Source organism: Pongo abelii, chromosome 3 (genome assembly GCF_028885655.2).
Source record: "Pongo abelii isolate AG06213 chromosome 3, NHGRI_mPonAbe1-v2.0_pri, whole genome shotgun sequence".
NCBI classification, from domain to species: Eukaryota; Metazoa; Chordata; class Mammalia; order Primates; family Hominidae; genus Pongo; species Pongo abelii.
In genome coordinates this window covers 144,144,020-144,162,656 of record NC_071988.2, presented here as the reverse complement: position 1 = coordinate 144,162,656, position 18,637 = coordinate 144,144,020, and the positions used below count along the sequence as shown (strand labels likewise).

The following is an 18,637-nucleotide window of genomic DNA, read 5'->3' as shown; positions in this document are numbered from 1 at the left end:
AACATAAGATTCTCAGACACAATAACATGAAAGCTCAAAACCTCAGCAGGGCAAAGGATACCACAGAGAAAATAATTTCTACATGTTTAACATATCTTTACTAGAAGAAGAGCCTTTATAAGTAAATAAGAAACAAATGAATAAATGGGCAAATAATATGAATCAGACTATTTGTGGAAAAATAAACACACTGATGAAAATATACCAGATCTATCTATTGATCAAGGAAAGACAAACCAATGAGAGGATACTATTTTTGCCCCAATATGTTGGTAGATATTTAAAATATTCATAACATAAAGTATTAATGAGAGTTGGGGAGGAAAAGAAACTCTATGTTGTTGGGAGTATAAACTGGTATGGCATGTCAGAGGGAAATTTGGCAGTTTCTATAAAATTTTTCAAAGTATCTTTCCACTCAGGAAGTGAAATTCAAGACATGTATTTTAAAATACAACATTAAAAGAATATATTTTACATACGCTTAGAGATCTATATGTCTAAGGATGTTCATTGCAGCATTGTTTGCAGTGGATAAAAACTGGAAACAATCTAAATGTTTATCAGTAGGATTATGAATGGATAAATTGTGGTACTGCCATACAATGGAATATTAATCTAATGAGATATCCCTGTGTGTGAATCCTGTATGAACTGCTGTCCCTAACATAGGTTGAGTGAAAAAAAAAGTTATAGACTACATATGGTGAGATTAAGTTTTTATGTAAAAATACCAGTTTTCTATATCTATATGTCTGTGCTATTTATTTTTATGTTTCTATCTCCATATATAATTCTATTTCCTTAAGTGTCTGTGTGTCCCTATCTATTCCTTTATTGTTCTATGTATATAGGAAAAGAGTCTAGAGTGATACACAGTAACCTCTCTGTGAGGTCCTATGGCTGCCCCCTGGGAAAGCATGGGGAGGAGGCTCCCATTCAGGTGATAAATGAAGGTTCCACAGATCTCTTGGGAAGAGGACACAGGACACAGCGAAGGCTAACAATTGGACCACTTTATTTTTATGGTTGTGTGTTGGTGGCTGCACGGCCAAGACAAAGGGTGCTATAGCCACCTGTCGCCCTAGGGAAGGAAACAGGGATGGGCCTTGAGTCCAGAGAGAAGAGGATTTCTCTGATCATATTAGACAGGAGGCTGGAGAGGCTGGTGGAACTTGTCTCATCTTGTGGTATGGAGTTGGATTGGACTCAGGTTGAAGAGTGCAGATGTTCCAGTTCTTTCTCTCCATCCTCTAGGCTTAGTGGTCAAGAAATGAAGGACATCTGATCTCTAGCCTCACTGCTGAGTATCCCATGTTGGAGCCAAGATCTGAGGAGACGGCCCATGTGGCTGCTGCTGGAACTCCTCCAGACCCAGCATTTCAAAAGCAGGACTGTGCTTCCAAACAATGACTTTGTGTGAATGTCAGCAAAGAGACCTGTCCTCAATGAACCCCGTCTTAAAAGTATCACAGAGTGACACACCTGAGTCTACTAGCAGAATAGAGGCCCCCATTCCCCACAGAAAAGGTGCTCTGGATAAGCAGCATCAGTGAGTGACTCTCTGCTGCGACACACTGACCACCAGACTGTGGGGCTGCCAGTGATACCAAAGAGGCCACATCAAGAGCTAGAGAACACGGGGCCCGAGAAGGCTCTTGTTTTTCTCTCGTAAGACAACAATGACCAGGATTGACCCTTTGGTCTCCATGAGTCCCTGACCTTCTTAGAATGCACAGTAGTGATCTAGAATCATGAAATGTGAATACTGGAAAGAACTGTTCTTGTTATGTACATAATGGGTTATACATACACACTCTTACTTTTACATATATTCTAGAAAAGAAACCAAGTCAGTGATATCAATACATGCAGTGAGTTCAAAAGAATCAGAGAAGAGAGAATAGGAGTGTTTAAACTTCCTTAAGGAAGATTTTACAGAAGGGACTTTAGCAAAACCTTGATGATTTTCCTTGTTCGAATTTTCTTCCTCAAGTCAAATAAGTGAGAATATTTTCAGCTGTTACCTGAACATTGTTGGAAAGTACAAAAATTGTCTTGAATTATTTTAGTGACATTTTTCTTCTAGTTTGACAGAGATCTATATAAAGCCCAGAGACAAGCCACCTGTCTGAATATCTTTAGTATGTATAATAGTAGTGGTACACATGATAATATCACTCTAAACACTGGAGGCCTCTCTTCCCACAGTTTGCCATGCAGAACATCTAATTCTATCCATGAGGGGCCAAAGCCAGTGAAAGCAGAAAAGGAATATTCACCACACAGGGATCACAGAAAGAACTATGAGGACCGGGCCAGGGAGTTGGGGACAAATAGTGTTCAGCCCAGTTTTAGACCTGGCACAGCTTTCCCATGCAAAACCATTCCCCTTCAGACTTCTACCCCTTTAGTTCCCTGGCCTCATTTCTGCCCTAACCAGGTGTTCTATAAACACAGTCCATTAAAGAAAATTCTTACTATATGTCCATGAATCCCCTTGGGTAAATGACTAAAGTTTCATACTTTCACGGTGACGACATTGGTTATATTCCTGGAAAGTCCACATCTAGTAAAACTCATCACTCTACTCCAAGGTACCAAATAGACATGGAAGCTAAGTAAAAGTGGTTTGTTTGCTATTCAAGTGTAGCTTCCAGTCAAGTTGCTGACTCTCAGCCACTCCGGTATAGACATTCTGGAGCTGCCACACTCATGCCTGACGGTGCTCACATGCTGAAGAAACACGGTTTGCATCACCCTTCACTGAAGTCTCTGGAGGCTGGAAAATAAACAGCAGTTGCATGACATTTCCATTGAGAATTTGATGAAACTTAAGGTTTTCTTTTGCTCACAATATAAATACAAAATTTTGCAAATAATTTCAGGAGGTTAGAGGATCTCTGAAACACATGTATGGAACCCAGGAAATCCACAGATGCCAAGCTAAGTCCCCATGTGCTAACAGGAAAGGATCAAGGAAGAAATGGACACTGGGGTTTTTTAATAACTCAGATGGGCCATGTGTAGAAATGACAAATTGTTTTTCATTGTCTCTCCCTTCCTCTTCCCTTTCTCTTCCCTTCCCTTTTATTCCCCGCCTTAAGAATAAATTCTATATTCTAGTCTTGTTTACTGCCTGGATATAAGTAGTCGCCGTTGGGGCTTAAGTGTGACACTTTGAGACAAAATACAGTGAGTTCTGCTATAATGTGACCCATGTGTTTCTAAAAATCACTGCACTATACAAAATCATAGAATCAAAAATCACATGCTTACAGGAAAGTGAGATTAGGAGCACAGCATTCAAAAACTTCATCGGTGACACTGAAAAAGAAGATAGCAACCTAATTTAAAAAGATAGCTGTTTTAGGCATGCTAAATGGTTAAGAAATACATAAATAATAGAATAAACACATTGTTTCACCTAGAAAAGGACTTGAAGTTTGTTCATGGAGGTGGGTGTTGGAAGCGTTACAGTTTGTGAGTTATTGAGACATGGCGAAGGAGAGTTCTCTGGGATGGAAAATTGTGACACCAGATGTAGATAGGTGTGGCTCATTATACATGCAGTGAACTGAGGATGCTGGTGGCTGTCAGAGGTGTGAGGATATCTTATGTATTCCTACATGGCTCAGTTCAGCTGGATGCAGTTTTCTGCATTCACCTAGCATCTCTTGCAGATGAAATTAAACATAAAGAAACACAAAGTTCTTGTTATACTCAAATTGTTCCTTGATATATTAACCCCATTGGAATAAATTATCATTTTCAAGATGAGCCTTATAGCAGGACTGATTGTATCTAGATTATAAAAATAATTATAATTTAAAGAGTAAGCAGCCCTTAAAACCCCAAAGAAATGATACTGTAAAGGTAGCAATAACGTTAATATTTCTGAGCAGTGACTAACTTACTTTGCCCTAGTGACTCAAATACTTTTGGGCCTCCTTGCTCCCACCCTAAGGTTCATCTCCATATAGTGATAAATTCAAATGAAATGCAAATCGGGATCCATAACTTTAAATGATGCTGTGAATCCTGAGTGAAGTTTTCTCAGGGCTAGGGAGGAGTTGTTACAATACACACAAGACTTCCTGGAACATCCTCATTATACATTTTTATCCCTGAGGGCCCATACCATGTGGCAACTACACTAATCTTACCTCCCTCTTTTGTCCACACTTCCTTATACCCTCTACCTGCACCTCCCAAAAGCCCAACAAAATTCCAACCTTTGCTGGGTCTTTTGTTATCACCCTTTCCTCTCTTTCCTTCTTTTCCTGCCATTTTCCCTGAGATTAAAAATTCCATACCTATGTATGTTACATTTCTATTGCTGCTGTAACAAATTACTGCAAACACTTCAAGGAGATGTGTATCTATTCAGGTAAGAACAAAACAGCATAAATTTATTATCTTACATTTCTGAAGGTCAGAAGCAATAACTCAAAATGAGCTTTATGGGACTAAAGTCAAGGTGTTTTTGGCAGGGCTGCATTCTTTCTGAAGGCTCCAGGGAATAATTTGTTTCTTACTTTTCCCAGACTCTAGAAGCCATCTGTATTCCTTGGCTTCTGGCCCTGCATCACTCCAGCCTCTACTTCTGAAACAACAGCTCCTTCTTTTACTTTGACTCTCCTGCCTTCCTCTTATAAAGGCTCCTGTGATTGCACTGGGCCCATGGGATAATCTAGGATAATCCTCTCATGTAAAAAATCTTTTAATTTTTTCACATCTGCGAAGTCCCCTTTGTCTTGTAAGGTAACATTTTCACAGGTTCCAGGGATTAGGGCATGGATGTCTTTGGGCCCTTGGTAAGTCTATCACACCAGAGATGATATCCAAAAATGCTTAACAACTGATGTGCCACTTAAGGCAGAAATTCTGACTTTCAGAAAGCCCTCTGGTCATAGTGCTGGAGCAAGACTCTGAGACCCCTGATGTACTGGTGGATGGATTATGGAGAGGGCTAGGATGTCTCAGGGAGGGACTGGGTTGTCTAACATAGTGGTGAGGCACTCCAGGGCCAGGAGCAATGGTTCTCTCTAGGCAGTATGAAAGATATTTGACTTTTTTTTTTTTAAACCACCAGTACAACCACACAAGTGTATTTTGGCTGAACACTGATCTGTCCATTCTCTTCCTTCTCTGATCAGTTTAGCCTCCCCTAGGCTTCTTTAAGTTCTCCCCTTCATCCTCATCCACGATCAGCAAGCAAACCTCCTGGGATGTTATGTGCTGTACTTAGCCCTTTTACTTGGAATGTCTCATTTAAGCCTTATCACAACCCTATGATTAGATTCTGTACTTGCCTTCTTTTGCAATTACACACACAGGATCATATGTGCTATTAATTGTTAGGACCTTGATTTGAACTCAAGCTTTAGAAATTGACCTCCTAACCACCGTCGTTAGTGTCTTCAAGGAGATGCACATCTGTTTAGGTGGATAAGGAGTGCATGTACAAAGACCATACAGGCAATGTGGAGGCACCAAGTGGCAACCCTTAGTCCACATGCATTCATAAGTTTGCACAGAATCTTGTCATATAGAATTTAACTATTACACAGAGGAATTCTTGATCATGTTGTATGAACTCTTATCTACTGTGTAAGGCCAAACCTGTATACTCTTGAATAGATATTCCATAATAAAAAGATTACAGTCAACTTCAGAGCAAATCAAGTCAAAACTCCAATTTATGTTGGCTACATAACAGTCTAGAATAAAGTATGGTATTCTAAAGTATGCAACGAAATGAATGAATGAATGAATGAATAAAATCTATAGTCAAGAGTTTCACTTATAAGACCTATGGTCTTATATGGTACATGACTCTCTAGCTAGAATATTATATTCAACTTTCTCAAATGGGTTAAAAGAGTCTCAGGGACAAGAGAAGCAGAAGAAAGGAGGATGATAAAACCATTTCTGGGCTTTGGATCTTTAATTAACCTCTACCTGGTCACAGATGCAGTTAGAAATGTGTTGCTCACACCCAGAGGAAATAGTATCTAACAGAAATAAGTAACACTACCCTAAGAGAAAACGAATCATTTATGGGTATATTTTATTTTGCTGTTTGGAAATATTTTTGGTTTGGACAAGAATGAGCATTAGCAAGTTTGGCTCATTTAATTGATGCATTATATACAAGAGATGGACATCAGATAATTTTTAAAATGATGGTAGAGTAAGATCTTTATTGGGAAGGATAGATTTTCTATCAAGTCCCTTAGAATCATTTGTGATATTAATAAATCAGATTGTTAAATAACATGACAGAAGCCAAAATAAATGCTTAGTAAAGATGCTTTGGTGAACAGTTGGAAGCAAATTCTATTTTAAACCCTTGAAACTTAGTAAGAACCTAAAATATTCTTGCTAATTTGGAAAATACCTCTTTATTTAAAATTTCCTAAAAGGTAGCCTCTCCTCCTACTTTTATGATGGAATACTGGATGATTTTAGTCAAAAGACATAGTTATTACCATAAGAAAAAGTCCTGCATGAAAGCACATGTTGCCATCTTACTCATTATCAAAGTGCCCTTATGACTGTCAGAGAGAACAGGTAAGATGCCAGGGGAGGCCGAGAAAAAAAGATCAAAGTGTTTTTGTTTACTTTTTTGAAGCCTTGTAGTACCTACTGTTTATTATACATACTTCTTGATTCATGCTGAAAATTGGAATTCACCCATTCTCTCTTTTTCCTGTCAAAGATGCAGATGGGGCACATTTCGTTGACTCCATCAATCCCTGCCCCCACACATTAGCACATGCACACGTATACCTAGCCAGTGGAAAAGAAAAAAGAGTTACTCACATTCATCCATTTTACAAAGATTTCCAGGCTGCAATGGGAGGGCTTTACCTCTCCCTGAAGGATGAATAAATAGGTAGCTTAACTGACAACCTGTTCTCAGTCAAGCTGAAGTGAAAACGAGACCAAGGTCTAGCTCTACTGTTGGTACTTATGAGATCCAGTCCTGGCAACATGGAGAGGATTGTCATCTGTCTGATGGTCATCTTCTTGGGGACACTGGTCCACAAATCAAGCTCCCAAGGTCAAGATCGCCACATGATTAGAATGCGTCAACTTATAGATATTGTTGATCAGCTGAAAAATTATGTGAATGACTTGGTAAGACTATACTTGTCACAACAAAATCTAAATCATACTTTTCAATTAATATAAAACGAGGGTTTGGCTTATAAAAATAACTCAGAACAAATTTTCTTTTGCTCTAGGTCCCTGAATTTCTGCCAGCTCCAGAAGATGTAGAGGTAAGACCAGTTGAATTTATTTCTGAAAATACATTGGACATAAGTTTTTAAGTCCAATAAGAAAGACATTAGCATGATTATATACGAGTATACTGAATTTTAATGAAGTTAGCGGTCTAATAATTGATGAAATATTTATTTATATTTTGGTTAAATTCATTGATTTATCAAAAACCAACTAAAAAAATGCTATATTATATTCCTCATAAACTATGTTTATCTTCAACAATCTCTAAGAGTACTCCTAAGTAGTATTGCTGAGACAGAATAACAAAACTAGAAACAAAATCTATACTCTGATCAGTTTCTGAACAATGCACAGCTAGTTACTCTTTAAGAGCCCTAGGGCACGAAGGCTTTTGAGCCCTCTTTGTTATCCTACTGAAGAAACATAGATACATACAATAGGAAGCAGAATTAACCTTTTAATAACAAACTTAAAAAAGAAAGAAAGAAAGAATTAGATTACAGGGACAGCATGGAGAAATGGTGGTGTGGAAATCAAAGCCGTCCTTTAGAATATAATTCACATATACCTTGGCCTCAGTGAGTCTTGTCTTTGGCCTTCCGTGAGGTCTTTTGAAAGAACCATTTTCAACAATTCATCCCGTCTCTTAAGCCATTTAAATCCATTAGAGTTCCAAGAAGAAGAGGCCTGGCATGTAGTTCAAGTGTGCTGTCCGCTGATCTTTTTCTCCAGTAACTTCTACGTTCTGATCTTTTGGTCTGGTATCCTGAGAGTATAAATGCAATTGGGGAAATGTTTTCATTGTCACAGACCTTTAATTGCATAAATTAGAATAACTAAAAGTGCTACCAGTAATTAGGACACTACAAAGGGGGAGACTTAAGAAGATACATTGCAAAGAAAACAATTATCGTAAATGACTATGTGTAAAAGTTTAGAAAGTGAATGAGTCACAACTATTGCTTTTCTCTAAAATTCACTCTCTAGCTCTGAACCCAAACACTCTCATTTACTAGGTCCTTTTCTAATAAGCAGCATCTAAAATGAAAGTAGCACATTCAGCTTATTGGAAAGACTTTTCCAATAACTGAAAATACTTCTTAATCAATGTGCCTAATTATCAAAACATACATTTCTGGCATCTCATGCAACTTGTTTAACTGTTATGGTTAGAGTTCTTTCCAGAGTTTCCTGGCTGTAGTCTATAACTTGCAAAATAAGAAATAGGAAAGAGATTCCACCTTCTAACTTGAGTTGGTCCAATGGGTACTTCCTTTAGATGTGTTGTTAATGAAAGATATTTTTTATCTTACATCATAATGAGAGGATTTTGTCTCCGTGATACTATATCTATCTGATAATATGATCAAGCAATGCTGGCTATGATATAAATGAGTAATAGTGTAACTTGGATCTTTAAGCTATACTAGTAGGCAAACTCAGGAAGAAAGAAATCGTTCAAGGTCACATTAGCATTATATCAAGCTAGCTTCAAAGTAGAGTCTGTAAGAGATTTTAAAAGATTTAAAAGTTTAATGAAAATAAAACCATCTAATGTTGCATGCATATAGTAATTATCTAAGATCTCTAATTGGCCTAGCCAGGCATCCTTCTTTTTCTCTTTTTCTTTCTGTCTGATCATATAACCAGTGGTTCTCAACTGGTGGTGATTTTTGTACCCCAGAAAACATTTGGCATTGGCTGGAAAAATTTCTAGTTGTCACACCTGGAGGTAGAAATGGGGGTGCTACTGGCATCTAGTAGGTAGATGTCAGGTACTAAACATTCTAGAATGCACAAGACAGCCCTGACAACAAAGAATTATCTAGCCCCAAATATCAGTGGTATCACCATTGAGAAACCCTCATATAAACCTAGTTTGTGTGTAGGACGAAGGTAATCTTTTTTTTTTTGAGATGGAGTCTCGCTCTGTTGCCAGGCTGGAGTGCAGTGGCGCGATCTCGGCTCACTGCAACCTCCGCCTCCCAGGTTCAAGCAATTCTCCTGCCTCAGCCTCCCGAGTAGCTGGGACTACAGGCGCACGCCACCACACCCAGCTAATTTTTGTATTTTTTAGTAGAGACGGGGTTTCACCATGTTGGCCAGGATGGTCTCAATCTCTTGACCTCGTGATCCACCTGCCTTGGCCTCCCAAAGTGCTGGGATGACAGGCGTGAGCCACCGCGCCCGGCCAGGTCAAAGGTAGTCTTGCCCAATTAGCAAGACTTCTTAGTGTGAATGGCCAGGGCTTTCTTTGCAAAAGGAAAAAAATGTAAAAATAGGCCTCAGCTGGGTAATGTGGCTCCTGCCTATAATCCCAATGCCTGTAATCCCTTTGGGAAGCCAAGGTTAGAGGATTGCTTGAGGTCAAGAGTTTGAGAACAACCTGGGCAAAATAGTGAGACATCCTGTTTCTACAAAAGAAAAAAAAAAGCCCTAAGGAGGTAAAAAATTTCAAAAATTTAATTGCAAAACAACAAAGCCAAGTGTGACTCCTGGCAAAAGCAGCACTTAACTTGTTCTTCAGCTGAAGAGGCATGGTTTGTTAATTCTTGCTTTTGACTTCACTACCGCTCCTTCTAGTCTGCAAAACTAATGTAGCAGCAGAAAACTCCTCATGTTCTCATATGTTAAAGCATGAGGGAAACAAAGCCTTGCCTTTGGAGTCTATTGTCACCAAGGCATAGCAAAGGAAAGCAATGTTCATGCTTCCAGATGGTGCTAAATATGGACTTGGGCATCCTGTAGACTCCTGAGTGATAGGGCACCTGAGGCTGCCTAAATCAAGGTTAATCTTTTCACTCTCCTTCTCAATACATCCTTAAGGCAGTTTAGTGGCGACAGCCCTCCACTTCTTTTCCTCTTCTGAGGCTGCCTTTGATGTGCATATAAAGCCAATTCCGGCAGTTATTTATCCTGGACCACATACTGCCAGACACAGCTCTGCTGCTTGCAGAACAAAAGAAAACAAAAGCCCATGTCTGTTAACACAGGTAAACAAGGAAGGGTGGGAGAGGAAGCACAGCCCCATCAATACGGGCGTCAGTGTCCAGGTGCCATTCAAAGGCTTTCAGAAAAGATTTTCAGTTGTTTTTACAACTGAAATTGTAGTTTTACAATTTCAGTGCTTTGAGTACCGGTACTGACCATTCCTGGCAATATTATCTCAAGGGAGTTCATTTGGCTGGCAGGGCCCCTCTACTTCTTTGGAACCTAATTTTCTTTCAGCATACACATATAAATGTTAACTCAGCAAAATGAGCCTCTGTGAGAAATGCTGGTTTTTCAGATCATCACGGATGAAGCAGTCAGTATTTTCAGTTTCAGCTGGAAAATTTACCTCTTTAAATATGAATATTATTTTTTCCAGTAAGTTAAGCCGGTTGTGGTCAAAAAGAAGAGAAAAGAAAAAACTTCAACAAACATGAACGTGTGGTTTTCAAGGAAAAAAAAGTGCTATATTGAACATTTATAAATAGTTTCTATTAAATAAGCATTTTGGCAAACATATGGAAAGGACACCACCTTGCCCTTATGAGAGGCAATCTGCCTTGATATAAGGAAACCAGATAAGCTGCTTCTCGGCTTGTGGCTATATATGCAAAGCAAACCTGATAGGTTTGTGTCTTAGAGATGCATGTTATTAATCAACATTCATATTGGGTAAGCATATGGGTTGGAAAATGCAAAGCAGGCCAGATGCTGTGTTCAGCTGATTGTCCATAAGCAGATTCAGGTAATATTGTTACGTATAGGCCTGCCTTTGTAGAGACTGGGAGGGACTGAGGCTTCTGGTTATAAGGTAGTAGCTTCCATATGCATTAGTGAAATGAAAATACAGCAACTTCAGGGGGAAAATAGCATCACATACACACGTTTGATGAAAGAAAAAAGTAAGTTGGATACAAGTAACCTGGATATAAGCTTTTGGATCAGCATTAAAATTTTTCACCAAGTCAGTATATATTTGGTTCTTCCAGTAAATTCCATTTCCTTTCCAGTTTGATGGCTAAGCTTTTGGCTTGTTAGTCATTAGTTATTTTTCCAAACCAAGAGATGTGTTTGATGCTTATTTTATCCACTCCTCCATTCTCTGAGACCCTACTCTTACCTTCTAAGAAATGACCTTCCCTCTCATTGGTTGGGCAAGCCTCAAACTGTTCCTCAACTGCTTGATTCAGGCAGAATCCTACCCTAACTGAGCTGGGAGTATGAAAAGGGTTTTAGAAAAGTCATGTGTGATCTATGGCAAGTATATTGAATCTTAGATGTAAAATATGCTATCAGAGGGAGGTACCCATTTCCTTTCTCCAAAGGAGGGGCTTTAATTCATTTTCTTCATCTGTTAACTTCACAAATATATGTTGATCATTAACTGGCAAGACACTATGCCTGGCGCTGTACAGAATAAAATGCTGCTCAAGACATGTCATGATAGATACATTATAGAAACTACAAACAAATGAAAAATATTCTTCATCAGACTATGACATAATTTACCCAAAGTTGCCACTAGTCACAGTGTAAGTTTTAGAGCCTCATAATTCAGCAAATGTGCTCCTAAACCGAACTAACTCTCCCTTATAAAACACAAAGGTCTTGTCCACCACCCAGACATCAAAATGGTCCTCTGTATAGCATCAGGAATAAAGCATTGTGAAGAAGTGAGATTCCTTTCTCTCTTATCTGCGAGGCAGAGGATTGTCCCTTTTTCCCATCCCAAAGATTAAGTAGGAGGTGAAATCATACCTCACTCATCTGTTGAAATGATGTAATGCACGACATTGCAGAAGAGATAGAAATAGAGGAATGGGAAAGCTATCTTTCACTTTCTGAATAATGTTTGTTAACATATATATAAATTGTTTATCTTTCAGACAAACTGTGAGTGGTCAGCTTTTTCCTGTTTTCAGAAGGCCCAACTAAAGTCAGCAAATACAGGAAACAATGAAAGGATAATCAATGTATCAATTAAAAAGCTGAAGAGGAAACCACCTTCCACAAATGCAGGGAGAAGACAGAAACACAGACTAGTAAGATTGTCATTTGTCATCTCTCTTATTTGTACTTATAAACTATATATCTTGCATTACATAAACACACACACACCTGTAGCCAGAGCTGCTGGTGTCTTCGTTACCTATAGTTATGCCTAATTATACATGGTGCATTTTTTTTTTTTTTTTTTTTTAAGACGGAGTCTTGCTCTGTCACCCAGGCTGGAGTGCAGTGGCGTGATCTCTGCTCACCGCAAGATCCACCTCCCGGTTTCACGCCATTCTCTTCCCACCTCAGCCTCCTGAGTAGCTGGGACTACAGGTGCCTGCCACCATGCCTGGCTAATTTTTTGTATTTTTAGTAAAGACAGGGTTTCACCATGTTAGCCAGGATGGTCTCCATCTCCTGACCCCGTGATCCGCCCGACTTGGCCTCCCAAAGTGTGGGGATTACAGGCGTGAGCCACCGCGCCTGGCCTATACATGGTGCATTTTAAGAAGTAGGGTCACTCTTTTAAGCCCACAGACTTGAAAGTATTCAAAAACCCAGTTATAATTTCCTAGTAGTCCTTGGCAGCTGGAATACGTTAATATAGCTTCTCAAGGTGAGGAAGTCATTAGGCAGAGAATCCAACTGTGATTTTGGAGTTAAGAACTATTTCCTCTCATATGGTCACAGATAACTTGTATTCTTATTAACAGGAGTTAGATCCTAGCTTTCTAACAAGAAAAGAGCCTACAAGAGACTAGGGCAAATCTTAAACTTTGCCTCCTCTCTTAAATCATATTACTATCCTGTACATTAGCAGAGTCAGTATTGAATTGAAATAGGCAGGCCTCATTACTCGGCTGGGGAATTTTAACAGTCCCTAGCTTTTAGGAGCCCTGAGATCCTCTTGTATATGCCAACTCATGAGCAATGCAGAGACCAAAGAACATGAGTAATTAAAAGATTAAAGCCAGCAGGAAAATACATAAAATAAATTACTCTCAAAAAAAAATTTTTTTTTTTTGAGACAGAGTCTCAGTCTGTCGCCCATGCTGGAGTGCAGCGGCAAGGTCTTGGCTCACCGCAGCTTCCGCCTCCCGGTTCAAGCGATTCTCCTGCCTCAGCCTCCCAAGTAGCTGGAACTACAGGCGCACACCATCACAACTGGCTAATTTTTGTACTTTTAGTAGTGCCGGGGTTTCACCATGTTGGTCAGGTTGGTCTCGAACTCCTGACCTCAGGTGATCTGCCCGCCTCGGCCTCCCGCCTCCCAAAGTGCTTGGGATTACAGGTGTTAGCCATCCCACCCAGCCTCAATTTTTTTAAATTAGTTCTTTTGCCTCCAAAAAAATTCCACGTGATTCAAATGAAATGTTAATTGTATTATCAAAAATTATTCTTATTTCCTTTGATTGCTTGGCCTGGTGACCATGTGAAAAATATCCCTCTAAATCTTTCTTCAGAAAGAAACGAGCTGAACATATTTTTGAAACTCATGAAGTGGTAGCTTTGGAGCTAAACTTAGACCTCTCCAGTTAAGCATGTTCATCTTATAGATGAGGAAAGCGAGATCTACAAAGGAGTTAAGTCACTAGTCCCAAGTTCCATAAATAGTGTCAGAATGAGAATTAGAACGTATATCTACTATCTTTTAGTGAAATACTCTTACTACAACATCACACTGGCATTGAGATGCTAACTACCAAGGAATGGCTTGGTGTTTGGTGTCTAAATAGGAATAAAGACAAAGAGCATAAACTAAGAAAGTTTTTTAAAAATGTAAGTGAGCAATCCATATATGAAAAACTGTTCAATCTCCCTAGTAATCACATAAATGCAAGTTAAAACAAGGAAATCCTGTTTTTTCCAATTAAACATTTTAAACAATACCCTATAATAATAAGAACGCTCCAAGTGAAGAGAGGTAAAACCCTTTATAATGACATCAAAGCCTTAAAATTTTTTATCCCTTTAATTTAGTAATTCTACTTCTAGGAATATATCAAATAAGCAAAGATATATATGAAAAATTATTTACAGAGATGTTCTTTGGAGTAATGTAGACAAAAGTAAAAAGTCAGATACGGTTGGGTGTGGTGGCTCATGCCTGTATTCCCAGTACTTTGGGAGGCTGAGGCAGGTGGATCACCTGAGATCAGGAGTTTGAGGCCAGCTTGGCCAACATGGTGAAACCCTGTCTCTACTAAAAATACAAAAATTAGCCAGGCATGGTCGTGCGTGCCTGTAATCCCAGCTACCTGGGAGGCTAAGGCAGGATAATTGCTTGAACCCAGGAGGTGGAAGTTGCAGTGAGTGGAGATCGTGCCACTGCACTCCAGCCTGGGTGACAGAGCAAGACTGTCTCAAAAAAAAAAAAAAAAAAAAAAAAAGTTAGATGCAACCTTTGGGTCCAAAAATAGTAATAGTTGCATCCTATGTTGGAATACAGAACAACCACTACATGTCATATTTTTGAAGACTATTTAACACTTGGGAAATCCTGTGATATGTTAAGTGTGGAAAAAAAAAGCAAATCACCAACTGGTATAAATAATGTAAATGCACAATAATAATTAAAAATACCCAAAACACAGAGAGAATATACATTAAAACATTGCAGTGGGATTCCTATCTCTGGGAATGGGATTACAAGGACTTTTTCCACTGTCACTTTCCAAACGGTTTTATGTACTTCTCGAATGTTTTTCAGTGAACATAATTTATGTTTTTAATGAAAAAAAATTTTAAGAAACATTTTATTACGAAAAAAATTTTAAAGAAGACTGTTACTTTTTCATTGATTTCTAGACATGCCCTTCATGTGATTCTTATGAGAAAAAACCACCCAAAGAATTCCTAGAAAGATTCAAATCACTTCTCCAAAAGGTATCTACCTTAAGTTTCATTTGATTTTCTGCTTTATCTTTACCTATCCAGATTCGCTTCTTAGTTACTCATGGTATACTATTTCCACAGATGATTCATCAGCATCTGTCCTCTAGAACACACGGAAGTGAAGATTCCTGAGGATCTAACTTGCAGTTGGACACTATGTTACATACTCTAATATAGCAGTGAAACTCATTTCTTTGTATTCCAAGTGGAGGAGTACAATATATTAGCGATGGGAAAAAAAAACTCATAAGTGTGCAAAGTCAGGATTATTTCCCCATAATCACTATACAATAGTCTGATTTCCTATGTTATTGATTTCTATGACTTCTGAAGTTTTTACTTTATCTCACTGCCCAACTTTGACATTTCTTGGTTGAAGGAGAAGGCTAAAATTTTTAACCAAAAATATAGTTTTGACATCTATTGATTTTATATTAACCTTGAGCTTGATTACCACCAGAATGAGGTCTATTATGATCATAACTTAAAACATATATACCTTCATTCCAGCTGATAATATAGAAGCAGAGAAGCAAAATATATAAAAGCAAAATGAAAAGTTGACATCTTTATTCTTTTAAGGAAATGAAAACTGAGTGTTTAAAAACTTATATCTGAATAGTTTTTTAAATCTCAGAATGTCTAACATATAAATATGTAATTTATTTATGCACCGGGGGATACTAGATGGCTATAAAAGCCTTACTTCTTTATTGGGGTTTATAAAAATATTTAAATACTATAGATATGAATGTATTTATGGAATAGACTCTTAGTCAGTGGCAATAGAGTATTAAGAAGTGGATTTAATATTACCTTCCTCCAGCCCCCAGTCCCCTTATAAGCTAACATTTTAAGCTTGTGGAAATGGCAATTTAAACCTACAGAGGGACATATGCCAGGTTGTCTTCTGGAACCAAACATAGTTTTAAAAGTATTGTAGCTTTCTTCTCAAACTGTTATAATGATCATATTATGAGCAAGCTAATAACTCCAAATATTTATCTCCTTCTTTCTTCCTTCCTTTCTTTTCTTCCTTCTTTTTAAGATGAAACTTCTGCTTTGACAAAATTTCAAAACATGTTTAACATTTTGGACACTTATAGTTACTATACTTTGGATAAGACAAATTCAATCGCCTATATAATTTAAAAATCAGGAGACAAACCAAGAGGCCAGGACTCCTGTCCAAGTTGAAAACAGACTTCGCATAAGCATTCCAATCTTTCAAACTTGGGTAGTAAAAACAAGCAAGCTACTCTAACTGCCATTTCATATCAACTCCAGCACAGCTTGTTTAAACGTGAAGTTAAAAACTCTAGAAAAATAAAATGTTCGCTAGAATGGTATAAGCTATTTGAGAATCTCTTATTGTTAAAATAGTTGTGAGTATGCAAGAGGATGTGGGATGAGAAATGTTTTATGCTCTGAGAAGAAAAATTATGTGCTTAAAACAAATACAGACTTAACCTACAGTTCTAAAAGATATATTGAGAATTATTTAATCAAATCTCAATGAAATGTTTTATCATCAGCAAGTAGACTCAGAAAAAAGAAAAAAAGTTTTATCATCAGAAACAAGGTACTCTCTTTTAACATTTTAGAATATGTATTACAAAGGAATTATGTGCCTGATGATGATAACATATATCTAAAATGTGCCTCAGTTTCAAATACGCCAGCCCGGGTTGTGACAAAATGTGGAAGCAGGCACAAAGATAGTGAGAAAGATGGAATCTGTATTTCTTGTTTCTGAATTTATAGCTATTAACTTCTTGGATATTGTATTTTATATTTAAAATAATGTATTTCTTTTGGCATGTTTATTGTTAAAAATTTCTGTTCCAATTATTTTGATCAGGGTCTCTATCTTAAAAGTAAAAATAATTTAATGAGGGTTTGGCTAAGAGCCTTCATTAAACAGAGTTTAAACACCCAGATAAACTCTGCTGTTTAACCAGAGTTAAACCCACCAGCACTCCAGGAAAGGCAATGCATTGGAATAAACAAGATGAAGCAGTGAGACTTGAACAGCTCCATCTTCACTACTCTATGTTCAAGACGGCCAGTTCTTAAAAGGAATATAAAGATAACCCATAAATATAACTGTTCACCTATGGACAGTAATACAGGAGACATGAAATTTTGTTGACTATGAAATAGTGGTCACTGTTTAAACTCTTTGGGTTTCTATTTCTTTATCTGTAGAATGAAAGTGCTGGACTCAATCTCTAATGTCTATTCTTTCTTTTTTAAAGCTTTAAATGTCTATGAGTCTCTTAAAGTTCTGGGTATTCTTACAGAAACATCTGATCATACTTCTGAGTAAAACTTTCTACTGAGACTGATGTTCAGTTGCTCAATATTATTTCAATAACATTTGTAGCAACACTCACTGCAGCAACAAGGGACATATTCCAAGAAAAAAAAGGAAGGAAGGAAGGAAGGGAGAAAAGGAAACATTACTGTAGGTCATGAGAGTTCAGGGAAAATTAATCATGATCTTTATTATTTTAGTTCAAAGTGTCTTCTTGGGACACTTGTATAAAATTGTAGCATTATTATTCTATATTATTGCTCTGTTGTATTTACATATGCATCTGAGAATTTAGCTAATATGAACTATGTAGTTTATAACTTAATAATTATTTATTATATATTTGATTTTAAATGTTCATGTTTATGGCTTCTTATTTAAGACCTGATCATATTAAATACTACCCGCTCAGTACAACCGTCTTTGTGATTCCCTGGAAACCCTTAATTCAATAGTCCTGACTGAAAATAAAAGATTATCCTTAGTCTCTGGGAGCATATAGTTTTTACATGTACATGGTAAAGATGATCTTCTCTTCTCATCTGTTCTCACTGAAATGGATCCTGTCTCTGCCTCAAGGATATCACCTCCTTTGCAGCCCTCCCAAATGTATGGCACATTCAGGAGGAGTTAGAGATATTCTTCCCAATGCCCACTGCCACCACTGCACCTACACTCTTGCACAAAATTCTCTCCTGCGTTCAAGTTTATCCTATCTAGCTTTTCTGTCCTCTTCTTACTAATGATTGTCATTTCCTGGCCACTCCTCCATGTTCACTGGGGACTGAGGATGCTCCTTCTCTCAAATCCAACGTCTGCCATCATCTGGGTGACTTCAGTGCCCACAGGGAAAATTCCACCAGCACTGCAGTGTCTCAGAACCTTAGCCTCCTCAGTTCTGAGCACCTGCATCTTTTTACCCCATCCTGTGGTCCGCTGCCATGACTATGTCCCAGACTTTATCACCTGGGACCCCTTTCTCTCAGAAATCTATGTAAAGATTTATATATGTAAATATAAAACCATCGACTGCTAGTTTTTTAGCTCTCAAACTGCCCTACTTCTACTGTGTCTGTCCTGAGACTCTGAAGCTAGGCCTTAACCCCTCCCCATTCTCTCAATTTATTAGTTTTACTCCCTCCCTCACAGAACCAGCATCCCTGATCGGTCCCTTGAACTACA

At 38.0% G+C, this 18,637-nt stretch overlaps 1 protein-coding gene and 1 long non-coding RNA gene across 2 annotated transcripts in view; one reads left to right on the top strand and one right to left on the bottom strand.

Annotated features, from left to right (window-relative positions):
• Positions 1 to 1,001: 1,001 nt before the first annotated feature.
• LOC112133086 (uncharacterized) overlaps positions 1,002 to 18,637 on the bottom strand; it is a 146,245-nt gene continuing 128,609 nt past the window's right edge. The window contains exons 2-5 of the long non-coding RNA XR_010139777.1: positions 7,826 to 8,023; positions 6,829 to 7,122; positions 3,280 to 3,327; positions 1,002 to 2,782 (exon numbers count right to left, since the gene is read on the bottom strand). This is a non-coding gene — a long non-coding RNA (uncharacterized LOC112133086). The remainder of the gene's footprint in view (positions 2,783 to 3,279; positions 3,328 to 6,828; positions 7,123 to 7,825; positions 8,024 to 18,637) is intronic.
• On the top strand, positions 6,924 to 17,869 carry IL21 (interleukin 21). The gene is made up of 5 exons (XM_002815116.5): positions 6,924 to 7,146; positions 7,254 to 7,289; positions 12,135 to 12,290; positions 15,052 to 15,129; positions 15,220 to 17,869. The coding sequence occupies exons 1-5, from the start codon at positions 6,979 to 6,981 to the stop codon at positions 15,268 to 15,270; spliced, it is 489 nt and encodes a 162-aa protein (XP_002815162.1). The 5' UTR covers positions 6,924 to 6,978; the 3' UTR covers positions 15,271 to 17,869.

What these genes read in the sequence shown, in the direction of transcription:
- IL21 (XM_002815116.5), top strand. Translation starts at nt 6,979, where the DNA reads ATGAGATCCAGTCCTGGCAACATGGAGAGGATTGTCATCTGTCTGATG. An exon ending in AAAATTATGTGAATGACTTG is followed by an intron (nt 7,147 to 7,253) that starts GTAAGACTATAC and finishes CTTTTGCTCTAG; the next exon opens with GTCCCTGAATTTCTGCCAGC. An exon ending in CAGCTCCAGAAGATGTAGAG is followed by an intron (nt 7,290 to 12,134) that starts GTAAGACCAGTT and finishes TTTATCTTTCAG; the next exon opens with ACAAACTGTGAGTGGTCAGC.